At 53.8% G+C, this 22163-nt stretch overlaps 1 protein-coding gene across 1 annotated transcript; it reads left to right on the top strand.

Annotated features, from left to right (window-relative positions):
- The first annotated feature begins 1009 nt into the window (after positions 1–1009).
- Positions 1010–21417, top strand: LIMD2 (LIM domain containing 2). The gene is made up of 6 exons (XM_032805466.2): positions 1010–1167; positions 12119–12259; positions 13896–14035; positions 19310–19354; positions 19842–19981; positions 20548–21417. The coding sequence occupies exons 3-6, from the start codon at positions 13994–13996 to the stop codon at positions 20705–20707; spliced, it is 387 nt and encodes a 128-aa protein (XP_032661357.1). The 5' UTR covers positions 1010–1167; positions 12119–12259; positions 13896–13993; the 3' UTR covers positions 20708–21417.
- Positions 21418–22163: the final 746 nt, after the last annotated feature.

Below are 22163 nucleotides of genomic sequence, written 5' to 3' on the forward strand. Positions count from 1 at the left end.
CACTGCGTAGTCACAGGCTTTCTGGGTGCCCTTGGGGAAATCACTTAGTCTCTCAGTGTCGCGGGGTGATACTAATGCTTCCTGTCTTCACAGAGAGGTTATGAGGGTGAATGAATTAAAGACTGAGGTGCTCAGACACTACAGAGGTGGGCGGCAGTAAGCACCTTCGATGGATGCCTTCTCGGGTCCTTGGGAAGGGAGCGTGTCTGCTGTGAACCTTAGGGGGAGGGATCTCCCAAGGCAATGCATCAACCTTTGGCTGAGCCTGTTGTCCCCCAATCCCTACAAGCTTTAGCAAGCCTTGGAACTTGGGAATGGAGCTGTGGGAAGGAGGGAACCTCTGAGGGCAAGGGGGCTGCCATGAGCAGAGAGAATCTTGCCCCATAGTGTTGCTAAATGGGCCTGAGCATCTCTAGCCTAAGGACACTGCTGACCCCCTCTCCATAGATGGCTGCAGGTCTGATTTTATGACCTGTAGTGCCCGATTCCAATACTTGGCGGTAGTTCGGGCTTCGGTGGCACTTTGGCGGCGGGGGGTCCGCTCCAGGTCTTCCGTGGCCCCAAAAGACCCCCCTTGCTCCCAAAATCCCGCTGAAGACCCCCGGAGTGGGGCCCTCTTAGGCACGGGGCCCCAGGGAATTGGGGGCATCAGCTTAAAGCCGGCCCTGGATGGCTGAGCCCGAACCCCAGAACTTTGCCAGGGGGCTGTTTGGAGAACCAGCCCCAGCTTGACAGCAGAGTAGGAGGAATGATGGTTTGCCCTGGCACTGCCAGAGAGGCAGGCAGGCACCTGAGGCATGTGCCCTGGAGAGATCTGCTTTGGCAAGGCTCACATTGGGACAGGCCAAGAAAGCAACTTGGATTTTTATTATTTTTTGGGGGGGGGCAGAGAGAGACGGGCTAGAGGGGGGCTCGGAGGAGGGTGGGGGTTATAGGTTGCTTCACACAAAGGAGAAAAGCAAGGAGCCAATCACAGGCTGCAGCCTTGTGATAAAAGGACCAGCGAGGCGGCTGGAGGGAGCTGGCAGGAAGCAGCTCGCAGGGCTGAGTCTGGGCAGCAAAAACCCAGCCAAGGCTCCTGCGTTCCTGGCCAGAGGGACGGACAGACCCTGCCGGGGAAGCTGCCTCTGCTCTGCAGCCCCGCGAGGAGCCCTGCCCGGGCACAGGGTGAGTGCCCGGTTCTGCGGGACACAACGGGGCGCGCGAGCTCCGCCGGCCGGAGGAGACAGGGCTGCGGGGGGGGGGGGGTGATGGGAGCTGCTGCTCATCTCGGGGGCGCGGGGGGAGCAGGGACCAGCCCCCGGCGCCGGCGGGCTGGAGGGGCAGAAGGATGCCCGGGTGAGTGGGGGGAGGGATGGAGAGAGGCAGACATCGAGCCGGGGAGAAGGAGGCGCATGGACCATTGCACAGCGGGGCGCTCCAGCCCAGCCCGATTTATGGGAAGGGGGGTTCATAAGACAGGCCAGACAGAAGGGGAAGGCGCCTGCAACTTTTGCTGTCCGAGGAGGCAGTGGGGCCAGCATCTCCAGGCTGCATGAACCCCAAGTGTGGGGGCTGGTTTTGGCCAGTGGCCAGAGCTTAATTTGTGCCAGGGCTGAGCCCTGGGCCAGGCAGTTCAGGGCCCTGTCGCCTCTGGGCTTGTCGCATCAGTTATGAAAGTAAAACAATTGCTTGAGCCCCAGCACCGCTTTTGTTACACATTAAGCCTTGCTGGGGGGCCCCTCCAGGACATGGGGTCAGCCAGCGTGAACCTGTAGCCCTCTGGGGACAGGAACACCTCTCTGAGCCTTGCCTGGCTTTGCAAGGTGAGGAGCTGGCCTGGAGGTGAGCAGCAGCGAGAATGAGCAGGCCAGGGGCAATGCTGGGCTGGAGAGACAGCCCTGAGGCTGGCTGGAAGAGTTTGGTCCTAACTCGTGGTCCATCAGAAATGCCTTCTTGGTCAAACTGAACCATTTGGTGGCAATGTAGCGGTTGTGATGGAAACTTCAGTGAGTCCAAGCTAGCTTGTCTGGTCTGTTCTCTGCTCTGTGGTAGGGACATGCCTATGGGATGGGGGAGATGCAAGTTCAAGGTCCTGCTCTGCCTAATTCAAAGCAGGGAACTGAATCTGGTTTTCCCACAGCCCAGGGCTATTGAGGTGTTTCTCATGCTCTCCTCCCCACCCCACTTCTTGTTTTCCAGCCAGCCCTTCTCACCCCCACTGTCTGCACCGCATGGTTGTTTTTTCCTCCCTTGAATTTCCCAGCCTTGGTTGGGCTGTAACCTCTTCAGCAGCTCTTTGTCACATGCTGCAATACACGCGAGGGAGGGGCTGGAGGGGTGTGTGTGTCCATTTTTAATGTGATCAGAGAAACCAGAGATGGAAGATGAGCTGTTAGATCACAGCTAGTTTATCCCCCTTGGCTAATGCAGGATTATTCCTGACAGTGCATTTCCTAATGTCTCATCCAGTCCAGCTTTAAACCTCTTGAGTGACAGGCTTTCATGGCTTCCCTTAGGAGATTGTTCCAGGTCTAGGAGTTTTAATAATAAAATCTTGCTCTTATTTAGCACTTTGCATCTGTAGATTTGAAAATGCTTTCCCAGGAGGTCAGGATCATTGTCCCCATGCTACAGATGGGGGAAACGGAAGCACAGAGAGATGACACACTGACCCATTTGATTCGAATGGATCATTTAAAACCTAGTCCAGTTGAAACTGACAGGAAGTGACTTGTAGGCCAAACTTGTAGGCTTGTTAACCCCAGTCAAGGATCGGGTCTCCATTGTGCTAGCTGCTCTGCAAACAAAAAACCAAGAAGACAGCCCCTGAGGGTGCTTCCGTCTGCATGTTAGACAGGATGCAACTGGTAGATGCAACAGACCCATTGGCTGAGAGGATGAGAGAACTACAAAGCAGCGAGAGTTTAGTAGAAAAGCAGAGAGCGGCAAATTTGAAGGGGACAGTGGAGTTTCAGATGAATTAAGCCAGAACGACTGGCTTTCCACACCCTCTAATGTCTCCTACTTTTTTTTTTTAATGTCTAGTCTCCAAATCACCTTGATCCAGAAATCCCAAGTGGTTTGTGTTTGGTCTCATCGGCACTGGTGCCATTCAGTACTAGCAAGGTGTGGGATAGAGCTCAGTTCGACAGTCTTAGCCCTGCAAACTGTGATCCTCCAAGAACTCCCATCAGTGGCTGGCTGGGTTCTTGCAAGCGTTTCTTGGGAGACACACTAGCCTGGATGAATGGAACTGAGTCACCCTGGAGATGGAGTTGAAGAACTCTGAGGGGTCCAATGCAGGGAGAGGTGGCCTGAAGCCAAGGAGAAGTCCAGTCTTGGTGTTTGAAGGGGGACTCTCAGGCAGTAGAACTCCAGCGTGGTCCTTGTTACGGTTTTTATAAGGGCCTTTAGTTTGTGTGGCCAACCCAAAACCCAGGAAGAGGCTTGATTATCAGAAGACAGGAGCTCATGTTCTGAAAACTATGCCCCTTTAAGGTGTCTCAGGCTGGACACCCCAAAAGTGAAGGATCCCAAACCACTAATCACCATGGAAAATCTTGCCTTTTTTCTGGTGTGCTGAACACTCTGATATTCCATTGACTTTAATGGGACTCGTGAGTGCTCAGCATGCCTGACAAATCAAGCCTGTGTCTATTTATAGGCTCTCTAGCAGAAGAAAGCATAAGTGTTGAGCGCATGCTCATATGTGAGCATCTCTAGGTACATTCAAAAAAAACTAAGGAAATTAGCAGACAAAAACATTGTTAAGATCTAGTTACCATTGTCAGAATGGACAAGTGGCTTCTGCTAATGCACCTTAGGAGAGTGGGTAGCTGCTTTTTTTTTCAATGCCAGAAAACCAATAAATTGTACCTTCCGATCTACGTCAGAATGGTTCTCTCTACGAGCCTCAAATTAACCGCTCAATGCCTTGTCTGTCCCGCTGTCTTAGCCATTTGCCTGTACCCAACTCCTCCAGACCCTCTAGTTCTAATCATCTACCTGTGGAACTCTCCGCCCCAGTATGACTGAAAGTCAGAAACCACTGGAAGATTCTAAAAGTGGGGAGCAAATGATTTTATGGTCAGTGTAATTTGCAGCACTGTGGTATTCAAAGTGCCTGGGCCAGGGAATGAGCTGAGAGCAGCTGTGGGGATCAGGAATGAATCCCGTGCTCCCATACACAGCAACGTATGCCAGTCTGGCTATGTTACGTGTATTTCTTTTTCCAACCCTGAAGCGTCAGGTAATGGCTGTTGCCAGGAGCAGGACACCAAATGGACCAGTATTTCAGCATGGCAAAGCTAATGCTCCTATGGGTTGGCTGGTGTCTAATTAGCTGAGCTACACAACAAGGGCCTGATCCTGAGATGAGCCAAGCACCCCCGACTCCCACTCACTTCAGCGTCAGCTTTCAGGATTGGGCCCAGCCAGGCTGCAGCCAGCTGGTAATCGTCCCAAGGGCAGCTATGATAGCGTGTGGAACCTCCCAAGGAGATGGCTTCCCTGCAGTGACGCTTGGAGTCTGCTGGGAGGCTTTAGCAAGCGATTGCTTAGGGGGGAATCTTTCTCCCTCAGGATCAGCCAGTGAGCTCATTATGGGCAGCCTCCTCAGCCCCTGAGGGGCACAGGGAGTCCTGGGCCACTTTCTGGGGAGCCAGTGGGTCTAGAGGGAGTAATGTGCAGCCCCCCTCGGCCAGACAGAGGGGCACGGTGATGGAAGGAGGAGTGAAAAAGGACAAAAGCTGTCTAGAGTTTATGGGATTGTCTCTGGGGCAGCCCCGGTAGGAACATGCCAGAGTCCAGATGCTTATCGGACAGACATCAGAAAGTGTCAACTCCAGCAGAAGATTTGCCTCTAAACCCCTTGGCACCTCTGACCTGCCAGCGAGAAGGCTGGAACTGGAGTAGGGGTTCCCTCTTTGCTCCAAATTCCTGGCCATGGGGGTAGAAAATCCTTCTGCCACATTGGAGAGAGGGTCAGGACTTGACCAGCGGTAATGACAATAAACAGATGTGACCCAGCATCTTTACCAGCCGGTCAGGTATTTACGTGCCTAACTCCCACTGAAATCAGTGGGTGCCAAGAGCCTATAGACCTTTGAGGATCTGGGCCTTATGGCATGGAGCGAGCCACAGGGCCCTTAACTGTTCTCTTCATGAGAGTCAATTAGCCCCAATAATTACCACATTGCAGTCTCATGTGCAAGTCCTAAATCTCCTAAAAGGAACTCTGCTTCCACCAGTGACCAGACTGCCCCAACCATCCCTCCAGCGTTGATTCCAGGCACCTCTTTTCCTGGTGGCTGGTGCTCACATTCAGTGCAAGCTCACAGCGCTCTTGAGGCATCTATCATGGCCAGCGTGCTAACTCAGGGCTTCCTCTGCTGAGAGTTGGGCCTATCAGTCTGAGAGGTTAGGGCAGATACGGTGCTGCTGCTCTCCGGCGTCAGGCAGGGGAACCCTTTGCCCTGCACCACTCCAATTCCACTGGCGTCCAGCTGACTCTGCACCTATCAACTGCAGGAATCCACCAGCAGTGCTTTCTCCATACGCCTCCTTAAGACTTGCCTCTGTTGCAGTGCCCACAGGATGCTCCCGACTGAACACAGCTGGGCCCGGGGCAAGCGGAGCCCAACACTACTTCTGGGAAACATTCACTTCTAGTGCTAGCGCATCTGCCCTCTTCCTGCCCCAGTTTTTACATTGTCTTGTCAGATCTCTCTGGGGACTGTCTTCTGACTACCTGTTTCTCAGCACCTGAGGCACTACTGCAATACAATTCATAACAATTGTTTGTTTTCTAATTGACTGCTCTGCTGTGCCTCAGTTTCCCCTGGCCATAAAGTAGGGGAGTCTCAGCACCCCCCCCCCATCTGACAGGGAACTGAGGGGCTTGCACAGTGCTTTGAGATCCCACTGTTGGAATCTCAACATTCCCATCTGCCTGGTGTCCTTCCAAAGACACCTGCTCCAGCCTCTCCCATTTTGCTTCCAAGGATAATTCTGGGGGTGAGTGGGAGGGTTTTTTCCTCTCCATTCCAAAGTGGTTCGTGCATTGTCACCCCTGACAAAGGCAGTCCTGTTTCTCCTAGAAACTTATTTCCCTTCAGCAGCTCATCTGCAGATTTCCTTCCCACAGGCAATCTTTCAAGAGGCAACTCGGCAGCAAGATGTGTCTGGATAAAAGATAGAACTGTGAGCTTGGTGCTCTATATCTGCACCCGGCTGCTCCCAATCCTGCAAGACACTGCGCAACTCCAACTGAAGTCAATGATAGCTGCCAGGTTAGCATCTAGGGAAGGTACTTATCTTTCCCCTCACTGTACTATCTGAGCACCCTATGAAGTAGGGCAGTGCTATTATTCCTATGTTATAGATGCAGAGCCAAGGTCACACAGGAAAGCTGGTAGCACAGGGACTTGAACTCACACCTCTGCAGTCCCCGGCAAGGGCCTGCACCACTGCGCCATCTTTTGTCTCCCCAACCTTGGCTCTAACAGAGAATCACCCATGCGCTATTCATTCCTGGTCCGTATGTTTCCCAGTGTCTCACATGCGGTACAGGTCAGAGCACTAGGGGGCGCTCCTAGTCTGCCACAGACTAACCCCGCCCTCCCGTGACCTGCTCCAGCTGCTCTTATCTGCCCGCCCGCCCCTCCAAGCTTCCAGTGAGAGCTCGCATGTGAGCCCTAAGCAGGCTCAGACCCAGGGTCTCTCCTAGCTTGCACTAATGGGCAGGGTGGTAAAGAAAACCTCCCTCCTGCGGATACTCAGTTAGGTCCCCGATGTGTTCCCCTGCCCTCTGTGAGCCCGTCTGGACCCAGCAAAGTGGATGCTCGCACTAGTGCAGCCTCCCAGCCCCATGGGGATCAGGGTGGAAAGCCTGCTGCTGATCTAGCCCAGGCCAGTCAAGGCCCCAAAACTGTTGCTATAGAAACGGGGGCACCTCTGCCCGGTGCAGTGGGTTTGGTGGGTCTCAGAATAGCTCCACATGTCAAAAAAATTCAGTTGGTGCAAATTGGTGCCCTGACTGGCAGAGAGGGCAAGAGCTGAATGGGCCATGGAAACTGGGGGTGGACAGAGGTACACTAGTGACTGTGTGTGTGTGTGAAATGTGTGCTGTCACTGCTTGCACACAATGGCTAAGCCAGGAGAATCAACCCCAAGGGCTGTCAGGCTGGGCTCTTTCACAGATGCTTCCCTGGTGCAGAGGGAAGAGCCGTGTCTAAGGTACTGAGTGCAAATCATCCCCCTGTTCTGGCAGAGCACGTGTTGATATGGATACCTGACACCTTTCACCAGCTGGAAATTCCCTCAAAGGACGTTAGCAAATGAGGCCAGGCGCCCTTCACATGGTGCTGTTTCTCATGGACCTGCAGTGCAAGAGAGCCTTCCTGCCCTGCGCTTTACCCTTGGGAAGGTCTGACGCAAAGGCACAATGATCCGACCAGTAAACATACTCCGCGCAGTGCTTGTAATGGGAACCATATGCTTGAGAGGGGCCCGGTGCCTGGCTTGCTAGCCCTACAGGAAGCATTTTGGCTTTCCAAAGGACCGCTCACCAGCTGGCCAGAGGTTGCTCCAGGCCTGTGCTGAGCGACCTGGGAGAAGAGAATGCAGTGAGGGGAGGGAGGAAATCTTCATCTCTGCTATGCTGAGAGGTACCACTGCCCCTCATAAATATACTGCCGAAAGTCTCCTTAGTCCTGTCAGGGCAAATGGCAGGTGTAGATTTCACTGTGGCAGGGCAGATCGTGTCCTCTGAGTGACACGCCAGCATGGGGCGATGGTTAGCAGAATGCAGAGTTGGACAGACTCTGTGTGTGCCCATGGGTGCGTGGAGGTTGTTCGTTGCGACGATCAGGTACTGTTTCTTTAAATCTGTAGCAGGAAACCGGGGGTGGTGGGAAAGATTCTAGGCAGAAACTCTTCAGTGAAGCAGAGAGGCAGAGCAGCTTAAAGGATAATAAATATGTGGAGATATACGTAGTCATAGAACTGGAAGGGACCCCAAAAGGTTATTGAGTCCAACCCCCTGTCTTTACTAGCAGGACCAAATACTGATTTTGCCCTAGATCCCTAAGTGGCCCCCTCAAGGATTGAGCTCATAACTCTGGGTTTAGCAGGCCAATGCTTAAACCTCTGAGCCTGTTTTCCTTATTCTAATAAAGTTCCTTGTTCAGTGTCAGCAGAAAGTGACTCATTTTGTGGTGCTGCACCATTGTCACATGGCATTCGTGGGTGCTGGAGTCCCTCCCACCCTGTAGATACCTTCAGCTTGTCTACAGAGACAATAATTAAATAAGAGAATGGAAGGGCCAGATCCTGAGGTCCTGACTCTGGCACACACTTGCTGAAGTCTCTGGGAGTTTGCCTCAGCCAGGACTTCAGGACTCTGCCCCAAGCAAGTCCAGCGTGGGTGAATTGTCATGGATGGGCGCAGGCTTCCTTCATGCTGTCCTGGTGCCCCCTCCATCCCACGCCCTGCCCTTTGTAAAACCCTGACCTGGAGGGGCGCCCTCTAATGGTGAAGGGGCAGGTCAGTCATCATCGTCTGTTCCATTCGTCCTCTCTCTGATGACACTGCTGGCAAGGGGCAGGAGGTGACTGTTCCACTGGGGGTCTGCACTGAGTACCCACCAACTCATTCCCCACAGGTTCCCAAACAGGCGTCGGGTGGCAGCAACCGTTGGCCTGAGCGGATGTTCCAGCTGGCACAGCGAAGCGGGAAACACAAAGTTTCCTCAACAGGGATTTTGTGCTATGACTTAAGATGCCCCAAAGCCCCGAGGGGCTCTGCAGGGTGAGAATCCCAGCAGGAGACATTTCCCACATCTCCCCTTCATGGTCAGCCCTGCTCACTCTCTGACAAGCTCCACTGCTGCTGAGTCAGCCCAGAGTTGCTCCCGACTGGGGGGAATCCACTCCCAGCGGCAGCAGGCGACAACGCTCCATTTCCCAAGAGCATCCGACACCGAACGTCGATAGGGGCCATGAGAAAGTGGCACCGAGTCTGCTTGGTTATTAAAATAAAAATAATCAACTCACCCCTTTTGTTACTGCCAGTGTGTCAAGCTGCCTGCGCTCGATGGGCCACAGATGCAGATCAGAGCTGGATAATGAATCGTTAATTAGCACCCACTAATAGAGAGCCTTTCATCGCTGGATCCCAAAGTGCTCTACATTAGAGCTGGGTGGGAAACAGTTTTCCTGTCCCATGAATATATTCAAGAGTTTGACATTTTTCCCTGTCTCAGACTGAGATGAAAAGTCAAAATCTCAAATATTTGTGAAACAAAAAACGGACCCGCCTGCCCCCCAATTTAAGTCAGTCAGAACATTTGGATCATATCAAAACATTTTGTTTCGATGTCGACCCTTTTTCTATTGATGAGAAAACAACCTGTTGCAAAATTCCTGACCAGCTGTATTCTACAGACAGAATTAGCCTTGCAAGGCACAGCCCTCCATGGGAGGTCCAGTTGGTCAATATCACAAGTGTCACCTTGCAGGTGGGGAAACTGAGGCAGGTGGCTCCATGATGCCTTGACCAAGGTGTCAAAGTGAGTGAGTCGCAGAGCCAGGAGTAGAAATGACGATAGGATTAAGCAGAAATCACTGCAAACCCAGCCGTGATCACTAGGCTGCAGTGGGCGTGATTCTCATTTGCACGTAAAGGGGGTGTAAGTGGCACTGCCAGAGGGGTGTAGCACCCCCCTTTTCCACAGAGATCAACTCCCATTTAGACAACAAGGACTCAAGTTTTCAAGATCCCAGTATCCAGCATGCACCCGCAGTGCTGGCCTCTTTGGGAAATGCAGCCCCCTCACTGTGGGTGCACCGAGTCCTTGAGAGACTGACCCATAAGGCACAAGTGTGCACGACTAGCTGGCTCCCTGCACCTAGTATTGCAGAGCCTGATATGTTTCGTCAGTGCTGGTTTATAGTCCAGCCAAATCCTGATTGGGCAACCTCCTGTGTTGAGAGACTGGGGGCCCAACTCCTCCCTGGCGTGACGCCACTGAAGTCAGTGGCGTCGTGTCAGGGATGAATCTGGCCCAGTCCCCTCCACCTCCATTCAAAGACAAGCTCCAGTTACCTAGCTGGTTTTTGCTGCTTCCTGTTGCTCTGTTGGCTTAGTTGCTCTGTTGGCTTTGTTCCAGCAGGAGTGACCTTAAGAGCTAAGTATCCTCTGTGGTGGGTGGAAGCAAGTGTCAATCCCCCTCCTCCTCGCTCTTGCGAGGGCATCAGGCGATGTGTGGCCAAGGGCCAGCGACCAGTGCCACTTCTTGGTGTGTAACGCGCACCCGCCACAGGCAGCACCTCTGCATATGGCTGCTTCCCTCTCTCTCCTCAGCTAACGCTGACCTGCTCTCCCTCACACAAGATCGCCTTCTCCTGCCATGCCTCTCTCTCATCTCTGGTTCGTTCCAGAGCTCAGCCCCTTTTGTTCACCCGCAGTGTCATTGTCCCACACACGCTTTAAGGGGCTTGTCTGTCCCTCCATTGCTGTAGTGTCGGAGCATCTCGCAATTGCTAGTGTAGTTATCCTCAGATGGGAACAGATGGGAAACCAAGGCACAGAGAGGCTGAGTCTTACCTGAGATCACACAGGAAGCCAGTGGCAAGACCAGAGAGTGGGGTCCCTGCCCACTGCACCACACTTCCTTCCTGCTCTGTGACTATTTCTTCCTGTTCTAGAACTCTGTGAAACTGTAGGAACTGAGAGGCAGTGCTGCCCAGCGGCTAGACCCTGGAGTGACACTCAGAAGGGCTGGGTTCTGTTCCCGGCCAGGTGACCTCTTTGTGCTCAGTCACCAAGTTCAGCGGGGAATGATCCAGCCTGGAAAACCCAGGCCCTTGATGCCATCTGCAGAGTTTGCTTGTTTAAAGCTGTTCTCCCCCCTCCATGGCTGAGCATGCAGGCTCCGTGTTGCCATGCTGATCGGCCCCATGTGATTGGCAGGGGCTGCCCAGGTTGGCTAGAGGATCTGGACCCATTAGCCGCCTGCAGCACGCCAGGGATGTCTAGCCAAAGCTTTCCCACAGACTGATGGGTGGTGGCTGTGGGCAAAGCGCAGTGAGCAGGTGGTGGTTCTCGAGCGGCAGCACTGCGCTCCGGACAGCGGTTCTAAAGAAGAGGGGGTGGCACGCAGGAAGTCTGTTCTGGAATGGCTGGGATGACGATGGAGCCTGGAAGGAAGTTCTGGAGCAGGGGGAGAACCCCCTGTAATGCTACTCTTGGCCACGATACTGTGCATGGAAAGGCTGCTCTAGAGACACTGGTAAAGCCTCTATGGGCTGGCAGGGCAACAACCTTTCTGGATGCATCGACGCTGACAAGTATGGGCCCCGCAATTCACCGTCTGTGCAGCTCCCAGCAGCGGAGGCTGTAGTGTAGACATGGAGCCAGTGTTCTTACCATCATATCCTCTGACCCCGACTCCTGAGCCCTGTCTGCACTAGCACCTCCATTGGCAGGGTGGCCGCATTGTGGGTAGCTGCCACCCGGTGGGTTCTGACCTAACACAGGATGTTTGACCAACCCTCCTGAGCACACCCTTCCCCTGGCTGCTTTCACGGCTGCCTTCTTGTCCTCTGGCAGGAAGGATGTGTAGCAACATCTCCTATTCAATCCCCGCAGAGCTGTGCACCGCGGGGCCCCACCACTGGGCCTTCGTTACTGAGACGAGGGGGTCTGAGCCGGCTATGTGCACAGAGGGGAGGGTTTCTGCCATGGGTCTGCACAGGGCAGGGGGTGCAGGGGGAGCTTTGGTGGGGTGTGTGGAAGGAAAGGTATTGAAGGTGTGGGGCATGGTGAGGGATGTGTGAAGGGTGGGAGTAGGTGAGAAACCTAGGGGCTTTCTGCACGTCATGGCAGCTGTTTCCCCATCTGTTGGTGTCTTGCTCTCTGGACATATTTTGGGGCGGTGGGGATGACACTCCCATGACCCCAGAGAACAGACAGATTAGGCGCTGGGCCCCCCCGACTGGAGTGGGTTTACATCAGGGCAGTGAGGCACGGGGCAGTGCCAAGCCCCCCAGCGTCAGAGCCTGCGCCCCCCACCCCGCACTGGGCAATGCTGTCACTGCTCTACCAGGGCAGACTATCTCTGTGTTTTCTCTGTAGGTCTCCCCAGCCCTGAGCGTCTCCTTGGTGCTGAGAACGTCACATCCCCAGAGGGCCAATCTCCTGACTAGGACAAAGCATCTCAGCTTGTCGCTCGGCTCCACCGCAGCCGCGACTTCTGCTGGAGCTTGACGGGGCCCGGTAAGAGCTTTGTTTATTTTCAGCCCTGGTTCTGGCTGGAACAGGAAGCTTCTCGGGAGGTCCACAGACCCCTTTGATGGTCCTAAGGAGGGAGAGGGCCCTGATTCACTTTTGAAGGGTGTATGCCCTAAGGCAGGCCCCAGGCAGGGGCCCAAGCCCCTCCAGGTGGGTCTGGTGAACCCCCTTGTTAGTGGGTGTTTGTATCCAGGGTTCTGGTTCCGGCGGGCAGTGGCTGGCCTGCTCTGACCCCGCCGGGCATGTAACTCTGGCTGCGCAGCTGGGCGGAGCAGGAAATAACAAGCAAACCACAGAGGAGACGGGAAATGAGTTGGGTAAAATCTGAGCCACTTTCTCAGGGGTTACAGCGCCTGCAAATCCTGTGCGCTCGGCCTGAGGGCAGCGTGGAGCCTGGTGGTGGTGGTGGGGCACCTCCAGCTAGAGCCGAGGGTCTGTGCAGGGGTATGACCCCAGCTTTCTTAAAACCGTGCCCAGTCTGTGTGTGTGCCTGCTTTTCCCCATGGCTTAGCAACCCCCTGGGAGCTGGGCAAGGCCCCCCACTGCTTCAGATGCTCCCCCAGGACTTGTGTGTCTCCAAGTCAGCCTGTTCTCCCTACAGACAGATCACTCACAACCCCGTTCTGGGTCCCTCTGTTCGCTGGGCTCCCTGCCTTGACAGAATAGCTACGTGACTGGCCTGGAGTCTGGCTGTGGCATCTGCGCTGCTAACGGCTCTGCCGTTATCATTTCTCTGTAGCACCTAAGAGCCCCAGTCATGGGCCGAGTACTGTACAGTCGCCCCCAAGTGCATGCTGGGAGGCTACTAGCCAGAGCCATTGTGTTTTTCCAACTGCCCCCCATGAAGTTAGCTGGCTCCAGGAAAGCCCAGGGACCCAGTGCAGCTACACAGGGTCTCCCCATCATTGTCTGGGTCACGCGCCATGTTCATTCAGTTATTGCAGACTGGTGCTCCTAGCCTGTTACGCAGCAGCTCCCTGTTTACAGGCAAGTGCCTGGCCACTAGGGTGACCAGATGTCCCGATTTTATAGGGACAGTCCTGATTTTTGGGTCTTTTTCTTATATAGGCTCCTATTACCCCCCACCCCAGTCCCGATTTTTTCACACTTGCTGTCTGGTCACCCTACTGGCCCCTGGACTAAACTCAGCTCAGGGGTGTAGCTCACAAAGGTATTTAGGTGCCTAACTCAGATTGATTCCAGTGGAAGTTAGGCACCTTTGTGAATCTCATCCTTAGTGCTCAGGCTGGGATTTTCTAAGGGGCCTGGGAGATTTGGGCGCCTAAATCTCTCCGATTCCTTAGACAAGCCCAGGAGCTTGATCTGAGAGGCTGGACCCTGGGGAAGGAGGAAGGTGTTGTCAGGCAAGGGACAGCACTGAGGATTTGAACCACCTCCTCCCCAGCAGCAACAAGCTACTCAGTTACCACTGCGCTTTCCCTGTGTCACAATGTGGAAGCCTGGAGCTGCTGCTCCCTGGGGCTGCTCCGCAAATTTGCCCAGGACCCAGCTTGTGAATTCACCTGGTCAAGGTCAAGTCTCGAACTGGTGATAGCTTGTCTGGGGCGAGGGAATGGGTCTGCCCTGACGAGCCATGCGCCTCTTGGCATTTCATCCCCAGCTATCGCAAGGGGCCAGACTTAGCCACAGCCGCCCGGCAGCGTTTGGCCACCAACGTCAACCTCAGGATTAAACCAAAAGACAGAGGGGGAAGGAACCATGTTCCAGGCCAAGGGACCAGCCACTGCGACCTCCACTCACGTAAGTGTCCTCCTTGCCCCCAAAGAAACTGCGTGTTCCCAGGGGCAGAGAGTATGCACTGAGCGCTTGGAAACATGCTTCTGGTCATGGGTGATCAATCAGCCATTACTGCAGCTGGTCGACTAGTTAAACCCTGCTAGGCGTAATGCAAACCCACTCCGTGTCATGCCATCCAGGGGCAGCTGGACCGAGTTTGATGTGGCTGCTCGAGACTTGGCTAAGAGCGCTGGGTATGCTAGTGCCAGAGGTCCGTGGGCCAATGCCCGCTGAGCCACCCAGGGTGAGTGTTGCATATGTGAGGCTTTTTTGGGGACTGCAGCTTGATGTGACACTAGAGGCTTGTATTCCTCACTCCAGTCGCGACGTGGCCACGATCCCTGGCATTTTCACCCTCTTTATCATGACCGTGTCTGCTTGCAAAATTGCATCTCCAAGCTGTATTGGTCACCACGGAAAATATTTCAGTCATCCAGTCAGGGAGCAGAGATGATGCCACGTCACTTGGTTGACCAACCAGACAACAGGGACAGTGACTAGTCTGAGCAACAAATTCACTGCTAAGCAGGGGTGCTGGAAGAATTTTTATAGTGGGGGAGCTGAGAGCCATTGAACCAAACTGGATATAATAGAAACCACTTCAAACCAGGGGGTGCGGCAGCCCCCGCCCCCTCGCTCCCCTAATTTCAGCACCTATGCTACTATCCCATTGGCTGAAAGCAATTGGCCCAGGCTATCTGGAGGATACTTACCAGTACTGACCATCTTAGAAAAGAATCAGGATCAGTGATGTCTTGAGGAAGGGTTTGACCAGAGGTGGTGCCTTTTGGGCCAGCTTTTCACAAGAGCTCACCCCCGCGTTGGGTGCTGAGCACTGGTGAAAATCGGACCATTAACTATCACAGTGTCGGCTGCTGGGTACTTCGGAAAATCTGCCCCCCAGTTGTGACTGACAAGCAATCAGAAATTTGACCCCAAGAAAGCAGACATCTGATTAGCTGGGTCTGTGGCCCGCCCGCCATGTTACCACTCACCCCTTTCCTGCCTTGGGGTGCTGAGTGCTTATTTGTGTTTCCATGGCAGTCTGTGATCTCCATCAGGAGCATATGTATCAGTCAGGATCAGGCTAGGTAGAGATGGACAAAGACCCGAGAACATCCCGTGCTAGGACAGGAGCTAGTCCTTCCCCCGAGGGACGACGTGGCGGATATTAAACAGGCAGTGGACTTAATCTGAGGCTGCTGGGAAGTGATGAGACATGGGACGCTGCCGATAGAGCTGCCCATGGATGTATTTCAGCTTCAAAGTGATGATGATTTTCCCGGTTCAGTGAAGTTGTTCCCAGGGGCACTGAGCGTGCCGGCCAGGCACAGAGATGTCTGGGCCCATTTACCCATCAATGATGAGACATGCAGGTCAGTTACATGGGCGTCTGTGGGACTGTGTGGAGGTTTCGCTCTGCAGTTGATCCCTTGGCAAAGGGGCAGCTTCTTTTCTAACCCTGCAGCTGTTCTGCCCAGTCAGGGAAGTCCATCTAGCTTCACAGGGCCTGATTTTCTTCTCCGTTCTACAGATCTCTCTCCATTAAGATCATTGGATGACTCCAGGCTTGGGCTGGTGTGAGTGAGGCCTTGTCTTCACCTTAGGGTGACCAGGTTTCCCAAGTTTATAGGGACAGTCCTTATTTTGGGGTCTTTTTCTTATATAGGCTCCTATTACCTCCCCATCCCCTGTCCCGATTTTTCACACTTGGTGTCTGATCACCCTACTTCACCTACAGCGGTGCAGCGGCACAGTTCTCTTGTCGACATCGTTAATCCCCAAGAGGCGGTACGTATGTTGACGGGAGAAGCTCTCCGGTCAGCGCAGCGCTGTCTATGCAGAGGGTAAGGTTGGTGTAACTCCGTTGCTCAGGGGTATGGATTTTTCACACCCCTGAGTGACGTAGTTATACCGATATAAGGCTGTAGCATAGACCTGGCCTGAGAGGAGAATTTGGCCCCTGGCCTCAGCGGTATTGTGCCAGGCACTGAGAACAGCTGGGAAATATCTGCGGAGGCGGATCCTGGAATTGGGCATTTCCCGCATGTGTGTTACACAAATTATTTCCCCTGAAAATACCGATGGAGCCAGAGGGAAAGAGGCGGCTCTGGGGAAGGCGAGGGAGAGCCGAGGGGGTGGCTGGAGGGAGAGAGAGGGAGCCTGTTCCGGACAGAAGCCTCTTGCCGTAGCAGGCTATTGTGGGGGGATAGAGAGGAGGCTGGGGAAGTGCAGAGGGAGGGGAAGGAGAGAGTTGGTCGGGGCGGCTTTGATGCAGCAGCCAAGCCTGGAGTTACAAAGCCTTAGCAAACAGGCTGAAACTGGCATATTTCCATTACCCAGTTCATTGACTTCCCTGCTTGCTGAGTTGGGTTACACTGCTGAGCAACGTGCCAGAAGCCCCCGTGTTCCTGAACGGCTGGTTGAGAGATGAACTCTCTGGGCCTGATCCTCCACCGCCATGTGCGACACACAGTCACTTATGCCAGTGCTCCCAGGTAAAACGGGGAGTGACTCACACCCGCGTTGCGCTGTCAGCGACAAGCTAGGGGAGCAGAGTCAGGCCACTGGGTGGAGCGGGTGAGGTGATGGGGCAGATGAAGCCGGGGTGGAATGGCAGTAGAGTCTCTGGGCACCGGGGCTGGGTGAGATGATGCAGCTGACATCGGTAGTGCCAGGGTGCAGGGCCCTGTGCCGCTGGAGTGTTGTTATGCTTATAAGAAGCACAGAGGATTGTTTTCAGGGGAAAAGGCAATACGCTGCATTTACTGACGATACAACAAATTAGCACATGCATTTAATTACATTACACACACACACACACATACAGAGTCCCACCAGTCAACGTTATAGTTACCAGTCCAGAGTCCAGATCGATCCAGTGGCCAGCTAGGTTGATCAAGGGTAGCAAGGAGTCCGGTTCTGTCAGTTCTGACACCACGCTCCGGGGAAGTCTTGGCAGGGCGAGCCCAAAGTTTCATGGCAAGGCCCCCTGTTTATATAATGATTTTGTTTTTATTGGGTCCAATGAGTTTTGCACCGTCCTGCTGTAATTAATTGTTTGACGAGTGTTTGGTTTTTTAAATTGTTGGGTCTTTTTTATTTTTGATTTTTTTTTTGAGGGAGTTATTTTATGCTGGTTTTGATTAGAGCTCTTTCATTTTTATTGCTGGGGCCTGGTTTATTTTTTGAGTTGTTAATTTGCCCGTTTTTGACATTTTAACAGGGGCGCGGTGCAGCTTCCTGGTGCGTAGCCCGTTTGGCACTGGGTTTTTTTTAGACTCTGGTTTAGTGATGGCCTTGACACTTAATTCTATTTTGTGTGTAAATAAAAAAAATGTATATTAAAGATTAATTTACACGGAACATTTTGAACAGGGGCCATTGCACTGCAATGCAAAAGACAAACAATGACGGCTTCTTTGACTTATTTTAAAATGCTAAAATCTACAACCAAGTGGTGACCCTTAAAGGTTTGAAATTAGTGCCTAGACAAAGAAATTCTGGCAGATGCATGTCTACCAATGGCATATTAAGCCAGTCCTTTTTGCTACTCAGAAAGTGTGGCTGGCAGGATATGGTCAAATCATACAGGAATACATTTCATTATTATTTTATTTTAAATTATACAAGCATAAAATGTTACTATTACTTGTCCCCTTTTTGACCCTTCAAGACCAGTTCGTGAGTGGGTCGTAGTTTATACAACTGTTTCAGAGCAATATATTGAGAGGCAATTTGAGCGTGTGGGTGTAATTTAACAAACATGTTTTTTATTCAACAGCACATACAAGACATTTCTCGCAAGCAAACACAGGCCACTATTAACACAACTAATATCGGGTGAAACATAATAGACAATATGCCCTTAGAAGCTGGGGACCAGCCTGTAAAAACATCATGCCAGTGATAAGCTGGGTTTTTTTTAGACCTAGCAATTTGCATGTTTTTATTTGCATGTAATATTTGAATGACACATTTCCCTCTATTCCTTTGTGTCTGTGCTTTCTCCGAGATGATTAAACAGGTTGATCCTTTCGGTGGCAGGCAAATGGAGCAGAGCAAGTATATCTGCAGTGAGCTGTGGTCTGTTTAATGCAGCTGGAGTTGAGTAATGCCTGTGTTAGTGTCTCTGCTTGGGAGGCTGGGGGGAGAGGAGAATGGAAGCAGTCAGAGAGGAAGGCTAGTTTTGTGGCTGAGACAATGGATCGGGATTCAGGAGTTCTAGAGTCAATTCTCTGTTGTGCCACAGGCTGCCTGGGTGACCTTGGACAAATCACTTGACCTCAGTGACTTGTGCTCAGTTTCTCATCTGTAAAATGTAGATACCGAGACTTCCTTTTTACCACCCTTCAGCTGGTTTATCTCTTCGGCTTGTAAACTCTTCGGGGAAGCAACTGTGGGTCTGTGGAGCACCTAGTGCGGTGGGACCCTGAGCTCAGCTGCAGTATCTCAGCACAGCTGTAATACAATGAAATAATAAGTGCAGCCAGCCAGTCACGTCACTGACTGGATTATGGGCTGCAGTAATGGGTGCATGTATCAGCAAGCATCATTCCCGAGCCATGGATTAAGGGTGGCCATCAAAAGCTAAGCTCTTGCTTGGCTTGTCTCATTACAAAATCTCTGGGCTTCCTGTATGACAAGGGACAGCAGCTAGAGGGGGGGGCTTAGCTGGTAAAGTGGGGTGAAGCATCTAGCCCCCAAACTCTGATCTGCAATGCCTGAGGATTCATTGAGAGGTGTGTCTGCCTGTCTGGCAGCTGTGTTGATGTGGGGCCATGTTTTCCAAAGTGCTCAGCTCCCAATTAGGGGTCAGAGTAAAGGCCAGACTTCTTAAAAGTGGACCCGATGTGCTGAGCCCTGGCGAATCCGGCCCTGATTGTGGGGGCTGGGCTTTTGAACATTCTGGCCTAAGCATGTTGAGTGCCCTCTAGCGGTAGTGTCAATTATAGCACTACTTAGTTCAGGACATGCCCGTTGGCCTACGTTACCCAGAAGCCTTAGGAGGAAGTTGATTGTTTCATATGGAGCATGAAACATAAAGCCCAGTGTGTCATCAGCAACGAACCTAAACGTTCTTTGTAAAACGAACCCCCTCCCACACGTGTCTAATCTGCCACAATCTCCCTGCTTCCCAGTCAGGCACCAGGTATCGCTTTGCTGCCTGGCCCGCTCCTTCGCCTCCTGCACGTTGGGTGAGTCTCTCACTTTGATTTCTCTCCCCCCCTAATTTAGGAGGCAAAGAGCAACTCTGGAGGCAGCACGGTGCAGCGTTCCAAGGTACCTGCCCCGCACGACCCTCTCATCCCCATTCCCCACCGTCGGGGCTGCGTGTTCTGAACGAGGCGGCGTAACTCAAAGGCAATGGATGCCTCTGGCATGCCGGGGGCTGGGCCAAGGTGGCTTTTGCCCCGAGTGTGTGATAGGCGATAGAACAGAGCACAAGGCAGCTGGTTCCCACATCACCTTGTGCTCTGTGCCTATAGCCGCTGTCAAGCGAAGTGGGGCTGGGTCACCATTTGGATGGAAACCTTCAGGGAAGAGCTATTTGCTGGGGGTGGGCCGTGGGGGGTGTGTGGATGTCTCTGGTTTGCACAGATCCAATGCCCCAGCATTCAGGCTAATTTGAAATGCTAATAATGACCCAGTGGGTGGGCCGGGGAGGAGGGGGGCGCTGCCAGACACCTGTGTTCCCTTGATGCTGTCGGGCACTCAACAGTCGGAGCTTTCCCCTCACCCGTCTCCCTTTGGTTTCGGTGCGGCGCAGTCGTTCAGCCTGAAAGCCCAGGTGAAGGAGATGTGCGCAGCCTGCCAAAAACCCGTCTACCCCATGGAGCGGCTGGTGGCCGATAAATTTGTCTTCCATAATGCCTGCTTCTGCTGCAAGCACTGCCATGCCAAGCTCAGGTGAGGAGGGGGCTGGGCTGGGGGCGAGGTTGGGCTGAGCCCCCAGGAATCACAGCCCTTTGCTCAGACTCGGGATCAAGTGCTGGGGTCCTGAGAAAAGCCGTGCAGGGCGAGGCACTGCCCAGAGCTCTCCTGGAGGCACCAAAGGCCCGGAACCGCTGCACCGGCCGGAGCAGCAGCCCCAGGCGTCCCGGCATGGCTGGAGCACAGGTATTAAGGGAGGAAACTCGAATGTTGATTGAATGCAATCAGCGGGCCTCAGAGCACTGACGCACCCCAGGTTCCATGCCAGCCTGCACTGGGTCAGTACTGGGAGTCTTGGGAGCATCGCTAGTTTGGCTTCTCCAAAGGCCGGGTCAGGAGTGTGGAGACATGACAGGGCTTTTCTCCCGTCCTACCCCTCACTGATTCCCCCAGCTCCGCTCCCCAAGCCCCTCTGCTCCCCTCTGCCTCACATTCTCCCTTTTTGAAGTCCCTGTTGCCCTTGCGCCCCCTTGTGGCCTTCTGGCATCTCCTGGCACTCGGCTGCCCCCGGGGCTGGCTGACCCGTGCCGCCTTCCTTTCAGCCTGGGCAGCTATGCGGCGCTGCACGGCGAGTTCTACTGCAAGCCCCACTTCCAGCAGCTGTTCAAGAGCAAAGGCAACTACGACGAGGGATTCGGGCGCAAGCAGCACAAGGAGCTGTGGGTGCACAAGGAGGTGGAGAGCGGGACCAAGACGGCGTGATGGGGCCCGTTCCCGCCCCCCCACCCCCGTGCTGACCCCAGAAGGGGCAACGTGGAGCGTACAGCTGAACCGAGGGCTGACTGAGCTGCTGTAAAGCAAAGGTGACCCGCAGGGGGCAGGCAGATGCCACCTGGCTCCAAACAGCCACATGGCCAGAGCATAGGGGGGTGTCCTTTGGCAGGTGGGTGCTGGGAAACACAAGGCTCAGTGGGGACGGTTGGATGGGGCCGACCTGACTGGAGGATAAGCCTTGAGAGCAGGTGCTCGGTGGGAGAGGGTCAGGACTGGCCTGCTTGTATCTGCTAATATCTATATGGCCCCCAACCTTGCAGAAATTGGGGAAGAGCCACTGGGTGCCCGCCAGATGAACATGCAAAGTGCACTTCCGTTAACCCTGTCCCCATTCATGAGGCCCAGGAGAAGGAAGCAGCTGGGAGCCTACAGAGCCAGTGCCTGGTGTCAACTGCCCCCCTCCCACTCCCGACCTGCCTGCCGGTGCTCGCGTGAGAAGCAGGGGGGAGGGCGGGGTCGCTCTTTGGTTTGCAGCAGCTCACGCCAGCTGAGGTTGTTCAGCCTTCCCGAGGTTGCCCCGTGACCGTTTAACATTGTCTGTCTGGTTTTTCTATTTGCCTTTGATTGGTATGTTCTGCACTGGGCCGTGGCCACGTGCTTTTTTTGATTATTTTTGTAATACAGGGTTTCCGAGCCTTGCCTGTCTCATTCTGCTTTCTGGGGGTCAGAGCCGATGGTGGGGGTGAGTACCCCCTGCTGGCCAGATGCTAGAGTTGACTGCCCCAGAGCACCCCCACTTTGCCAGCCACATGGACAGGAGGTGCGGGGGGAGGGGGGGGGAGGCTGCCTCCCCTGCCTGGGAGTCATACCAGGCCCTTTCAGGTAGCATTTCTACGAGTGAGTCACACGGGAATCTCCTCACGGCTGGGCTGGGCTGAGCTGGCCATCACCCAGGGCAGCTCAGCCTACAGGTACTGCTAAGAGCTGACTGGGTGAGTCTAACTGAGCCTGTCTCCAGACTCGCAGCCAGGGTGTCTGAGCAGGGGACAGGCAGCAAGCGAAGTGCTGGCGGCTGCATGGAGAGAGAGAGAGAGAGAGAGAGAGAGAGAGTGTGTGTGTGTGTGTGCACCCACCCTCTGCCAGATGCACACATGTGTGTGTACACAAACAAAGCAGAACTCATATAGTGAACGCTGGCTGACTTCCAGCACACTCAGCGCAAGGTGCCTGATGCGGTTAAAGGAGGAGGGGCGAGGTTGGCTAGCAGCTGGTGTAAGGGAGGCCAGCGTGCCATAGAGGCTCCCACCCTTTCCCATTCAGCCAGTACCGCTGCACAGCGCAGCTAAACACCAGTGTGCGTTTCCCCCATGATCATCTCAGCTGCTGGTCGGGATTTGGGGGTGGGGGAGGGCACGGGAGCTGCAACCCCTCGCCACTTGCCAAA

The sequence above is a fragment of the Chelonoidis abingdonii genome, chromosome 21, assembly GCF_003597395.2.
Source record: "Chelonoidis abingdonii isolate Lonesome George chromosome 21, CheloAbing_2.0, whole genome shotgun sequence".
NCBI classification, from domain to species: domain Eukaryota; kingdom Metazoa; phylum Chordata; order Testudines; family Testudinidae; genus Chelonoidis; species Chelonoidis abingdonii.